This window comes from Mesoplodon bidens, assembly GCF_964165515.1.
Source record: "Mesoplodon bidens genome assembly, chromosome: 2".
In the NCBI taxonomy this organism is placed as follows: Eukaryota; Metazoa; Chordata; class Mammalia; order Artiodactyla; family Ziphiidae; genus Mesoplodon; species Mesoplodon bidens.
Genome location: NC_138177.1, coordinates 182,618,517 through 182,624,214, shown reverse-complemented (window position 1 = coordinate 182,624,214; position 5,698 = coordinate 182,618,517). Strand labels below are relative to the sequence as shown.

At 62.2% G+C, this 5,698-nt stretch overlaps 1 protein-coding gene across 1 annotated transcript; it reads right to left on the bottom strand.

The window, feature by feature from the left end:
• Nucleotides 1-861: 861 nt before the first annotated feature.
• HES2 (hes family bHLH transcription factor 2) lies at nt 862-1,831 on the bottom strand (the record flags this gene model as incomplete). Its single annotated transcript, XM_081226150.1, has 4 exons — nt 862-1,112; nt 1,199-1,298; nt 1,597-1,692; nt 1,787-1,831. The coding sequence occupies 4 exons, from the start codon at nt 1,829-1,831 to the stop codon at nt 862-864; spliced, it is 492 nt and encodes a 163-aa protein (XP_081082276.1).
• Between the last annotated feature and the right edge of the window lie 3,867 nt (nt 1,832-5,698).

The following is a 5,698-nucleotide window of genomic DNA, read 5'->3' as shown; positions in this document are numbered from 1 at the left end:
AGAAAATGAGAAAAGCGGATTCCTGTTCCTTGACCTGCCGTGTCACCCCTTGAATTTCTGCTGCTCCAGGACATGGGACCTGCTCACCTCACACTGGCACCAGCTCTGTGCTGGACCTGGGCCCTTCAAGGTAGCAGTCTTCCTCATTCTTGTCCCACCCCTTCACACCCCAAGACCACCTGGCCTGGTGTGTGGTACACAGGTGTTAACTTAATGGTTTGGGGAAATAAATCCTTCTCGAGACTACCTAAGGAAGCCCCCCCCCACCAGGGACACAGAGCCTTAGCTGCATCCTGTCCCTATAATTGGAAGCTTTAGGCAGGGAGCCCAGGAGTGAGGTCATGGCTCCCCAGCTTTCAGAGCCCCTCAGGCCATTGCTGCTGTGTGCCCAGAGGTTACCAAGCTGAGCTGGAGAGAAGGCAGGTTCAAGCAGGGCTGGGAGAGTGGTGACTAGTCAGAGCAGCTTGCTGCACCTGGCTCAGGTGAGCTCCTGGCCCAGCCCTTGGGCTGGTGCCAGCGCTGGGGCAGGTGGGTGGGCCGCCCAGGCAGCAGTGGCTGGCCCAGCTCTGGAACCCTTCCACCAACTGGGGTGGGAGGCTTTTTCTTCTCCCTGCAGCCAGCCGCCCCTTCACCTCTAGCCCAGACACCCCAAGTTGGGGCTGAGAGCAGGCCTCTTATTTCCTGAGCCCCCATGGAGGTCCGTCTGCCACACAGCTCACAAACATCCGGGTCTGGCCAGGCTGTAGGTACCAGGCTGGTCCCTCGTGGTGGGAAGGAAAGCCGCCACCAAAAGCTTCCTCAGTCTGTCCCAGCATTCCTGGTCCCTCGCTGTCAGCAGGGCCCCGTGGACCGGCCAGGGGACTACCAGGGCCTCCAGAGGCCTGGGTCCCGAGGAGGCGCAGGTGGCGAGGGCGCGGGCGGCGGGGAGGGCGCGGGCGGGCCGCAGGAGTCCCCCGCGCGCCCGCCGTCGGGGGTGGCGCTGGCCGCCCTCCGGTGCAAGTGCTCCAGCAGGCGAGTGCTCACGGCGGGCTCCAGGACGCGGCGGGTGTGTTGCACACGGGCCAGGCGCGCCAGGCAGGCTCGGTAGCCCTCGCGGTAGCTGTCGGAGGGCGCTGCGGACGGAGAGCGGCGTGAGGCGCGGGGTGGAGTGAGGTGCGCGGGGCGCGGAGCCGGGCCGGGGCGGAGCAGGGTCACTCACTGGGCGCTGCCGTCGGGCAGGAGGACGCAGGCAGCTCCTGCAGGAAGCGCACGGTCATTTCCAGGATGTCCGCTTTCTCCAGCTTCGAGAAGCGGGAGCTCTGCGCCCGGCCACGAAGGAGAGGAACAGAGAAAGGGACAAACAAGACAGAGCTCCGGCAGGCTGCCGTGAGTACCGCGCTCCCAGGAGCTGGTGCCAGGCCTGCCGTAGCCCGCGGTGGGTCGTCTCCGCCGAGCCTGTCCTACCCGGGCTCAGCCCTAGGCGCCGCGCGTTGTCCCCTCGTCGGTTTCTCCGGCAAGGGCATCTCCGCCCGCCCGGCCTCCTCGCCCCGCGCCCCGGGAGCCCCCTACCCCCAGCCCCAGTGCGCCCGGCCTGTCCCCGAGCGCCCCGGCACTCACCTCCCTGCCCAGCAGCGACAGGATGAGGCCCTTGAGCTGGCTCAGGCTCTCGTTGATGCGCGCGCGGCGGCGCTTCTCCAGCAGTGGCTTCAGGCTCTGCAGGCGGGCGCGAAGGCCGCGGTTACGCGGGTCGCCGTCCAGGCCCCCGCCCCCGCCGCTCTACCCCCAGCCGCCAGGCCCCCGCTCCTACCTTGCGCAGCTCCGCCGGGTCCCCTGCCCTCCGAGGTAGCCCCATGCTCGGCGGGAAAGCGGCGCCGCTGCGGGCCCTCGCGTGGCAGACTTGTGCCCGCCCAGACACCGAACTCAGACCGAGGCCCGCAGGGAGGCCTGGTGCGCGGCCGGAGCGGGCGCCAGTGGAGCGCGCGCCACGCCCGCAGCCCGGCTTTAAGGAGGCAGCGCGCCCGCTCCGCCCCGTCCCGCCCCGCGGAGCCAGGCCGCCTGTGGGTCCCACCTCCGCCTTTGTTCCTGCGCGGGGTTGGGGCGGAAGGGGAGACGGCGGAGGCCCCGGGTTCCCGCTCCAGGCCTTCGAGTCCCATCTGCTGCGAGCCCGGGGCGCCCTCCTCCCAGAGCACCTGCAGGGGTGTGTGTGGGCGCCATCGAAGCCCTCGCTGCCCTGACCCTGGGGCAGGAGGCGAGCGGGTGGCGCCAGGCCCTTGTCCCTTCTTGTCCAACGCCACCCTTCTTCCCTCATTCGGGATCAGCGCCTTCTCTGAGCCCCGCCCTGGGCTTGGGCAGGTTTCCCAGCGGCGGCAGGACCCCCAAGTCCCGGGCCTCAGGGAGCTACCGCTCGGGTTTCTACTCTGGGGAGGCACTCGGCCCACCAGTTGTTCTGCGGGGCTGGAAGGGGAGACTGAGGCCCGGAAAGAGACCTCAGCTTGCTCCGGCTCTAACGGCTGGAAATTGGCCAGGCACAACTAGGGCCCCGGTGGCTCCATAGAATTCCCCGGCCCTCACCGAGTTAGGGACCACCTGGTTCCCCTGTCCTCGGTTTGGAACGGGGAAACTGAGGCCCAGAGAAAACGAGGCAACCCAGGAGCGCCCGGAGCTCATTTTCATTTCACTGGCTCCAGCTCCGGGCTCCCACCTACAGGACCGGCGGAGCTCACGTGACGGGCGGGGCGGGGCAGTCCTGGGTGCCAGCTCTTTGCTGCCCATCTCCTCCCTCCGGGCTCGCCTCCTCGCCGCGTGGCCGGTGCTGCCGCAAACTGGCTGGGCGTCCCCCGCCCATCTGCTCGGGGCTGCCCTCCGTCCACCGGCTGGCCGGGCAACGGCCAGCACGGCGGACTGCCGGGCCGACCCGCGGGCGGATGGCGGGCTGGACCCACCCAGCCGGGCCGGGAGGAGGAACCACAGGGCAGAGACGACCGGCGCTGTCCTGGGTGCTGGACGGGGCCCCTCCCCTCCGCCGCGCAAACCCCATCTCCGCGCCCCACCTTCGACGCTCCGCCTAAGTCCCCTCGGCCGCGTACTCCCCAAGCACGGCTTGAGAAGACCGGCGCGCCCATCAGGAAGGAGCCCGGAGCATCCGGGCGAGTGGGAGCTAGCGCCACCCGTACCTGACAGGCCATACGGCCTGACCACGTATGGAGCACACGCTGTATGTCAAGCGCCTTTTGGCCCTCCTTTCCATTCCCCCCCTAACAGTCCTAACTATGAGAATAAGTCAACACATCTAGCGGAGCAGGGCCTGGGCATGCCTGAGCCACTGTCTCCTCAAATTGAATCGTTGAGCTCAGGGTACCTATGCGCCGGCCTCCTCCAAGGTTATTAAATGTCCTCTCTCTCTCTCTCTTTTGGCCACACGGCCTGGCTTTCGATCTTAGTGACTGAGCCCGTGCCCTTGGCAGTGAAAGCGTGGAGTCCTAACCACTGGACCACCATAGAATTCCCTCATTAATTATTCTTTAGGGGCTCAAGAAAAGGACTTCATGGATCCTTAACTGATGCCCCACATGCCACCCCTGGCCACACACACTGGCTCACTCAGCTCTGTGCCGACAGGCCCCCCTGCACCAACATCTGCATCCTTGCTGAGATACCCTGAAACTAGCTCCTGGGGAGGAAGGTTCTTTCTAGAACATCCCCCTCCGTGCCTGTGGACCACGGTTTGAAGCCTGGAGGGTGGGGAAGCAGACTCCATTTTCGGTTACCCCAGATTTTAAGTCTCTCCTGTCTTCTCCCATTGCTGTTCCCTTCAACCAAAGGATTCTGGGGGGTTTGCTGGTTACCTGGAGGAAGGAGTCGTTTATAACCAGGGGAACTTAGGTAAGACAACCGAGTGGACAGGGTATGGGGGTGCAGGTTTTAGGGAAGCTGGAACCACTTAGGGGACACACTCCACCTGGGTGCCTGCTCTTGGGTGGGGGGGAGAGGTCTGAACAGGTGTTTTCCACACAACAGGTGGGCAGATTGCCTGATCCCAGCAGAAGAATGAGAGGAAGCCTCCTGGTGGGGGAGGGAGCCCCTCAACTGACATCTGGAGGGTGGGAGACATTGGGGGTGCTCTGGGCAGGGGGAACTTCAGGTGCAGAGGGAAGAAGGGCACAGCAGGGTCAGCCTCTGTGAGTGTCAGCCCCTGAGCTTTGCCCCTTTCTATTTGTGCCACTGTGGACAAGATACGTTAAAAAACAAAACCAAACAAACAGTGTAAAAGAATGAAATTAGGACATTCTTTAACACCATACACAAAAATAAACTCAAAATGGATTAAAGATCTAAATGTAAGACTGGATACTATAAAACTCTTAGAGGAAAACATCAGCAGAACACCCTCTGACGTAAAGCACAGCAAGGTTTTTTTGATCCACCTCCTAGAGTAATGAAAATAAAAACAAAAAATAAACAAATGGGATCTGATTAAACTTAAAAGCTTTTGCACAGCAAAGGAAACCATAAACAAAACCAAACAAATTAAAAAAAAAGAAAAAAAAAACACCTCCCCGTGCCTCAGTTTCCCCAGCTGTAAAATGGGTATACCGTTGTACCTCTCTCATAGCATCCCTATGGGGCTAAATATGCAGGTGAAGCCTGGCATGGTGCCTGGTAAGCAGTAGGGCTTCCAAAAATATGTTCTTGCTGGTGTGGGCTCGCTAGAGATGCTGAGCAGGACCCCGTGGACCCAGTGCAGCCCAGAAAGGACAGAGAAGCCCTGGATCTCAGCCTGACTTTGAGTGGCATCCTCAGAAAGGAGTCTGAGAAGATGGTCAGCAAGGATGAGTGCTCACATGTGACTTTTATGGAGATGTCCCTATCAGCAGCGGGAGTGGCTCAGGGTTGTCTCTCCTGCCTTGCCCAATGCCACAGCAGCAGCACATCACCCTGATCTGGACCCCAAAATGACAAAACCATGTGATAGTTGAGGGTGTCCAGGACCAGGGAAGCCAACATGGGAGTGCAGGGATTTTTTTTTCCTCCATGGAGGAAGCACAAGGGAGGGGCCCTCAAGATAAGCCATTTAGCTCTTTGTCATCAAAGCACTCCTGCCACTCGCAGGCCTCAGGGTACAGCTCCGCTCGGGGCTAGAGGAGGGCGGCTCTGGCAGGCACCAAGAGCCAGTCGAAGCACTGAGGCTGCCAGGATAAGACTCCTCCCTCCCCTTGTCCCCTTGGGTAGGGGTCCCAGACTCCAGCCGTCATAGGTCCCATGGAGGAGTGAGGCGGGTCTGGCGTGGTGAAAGTGGCTGGAAACCCACCTGGCCACTCAGGCCCAGAGGCTCCAGTTTAGGAGGGTGCCATGGAGCGCTGGAGCCCATTGCACGTGGCGCCACCTGGTGTTGGTCCCAGGGACTTGGATTCCCACTGTTGCTGGAAGCGGCTTCCCTCTAAGGCATTTCCAGCACCATCCTGTGCCTGTCCCGCTACCCGCTGGGTGAAACAGCCCAGTGCAGAGCCCTCATGGGGCTTCAGTGGGGAGGTGGGGGGTGACGGGGAGGGCGGGGAGGAAGGGCACAGGATGTTTCAAGGTTGCCGATGTGCTGACTGTGCTCCCACAGCTACACAGCCCCCATCTCCTAGCAGTTCTTCCTCCTGTCCAGCCTGCTGTGCTTCCCTCCAGCTCCCACGAAGGGCTTCCGGCCAAGCAGGCAGGGTGGTTTGGCGCACGT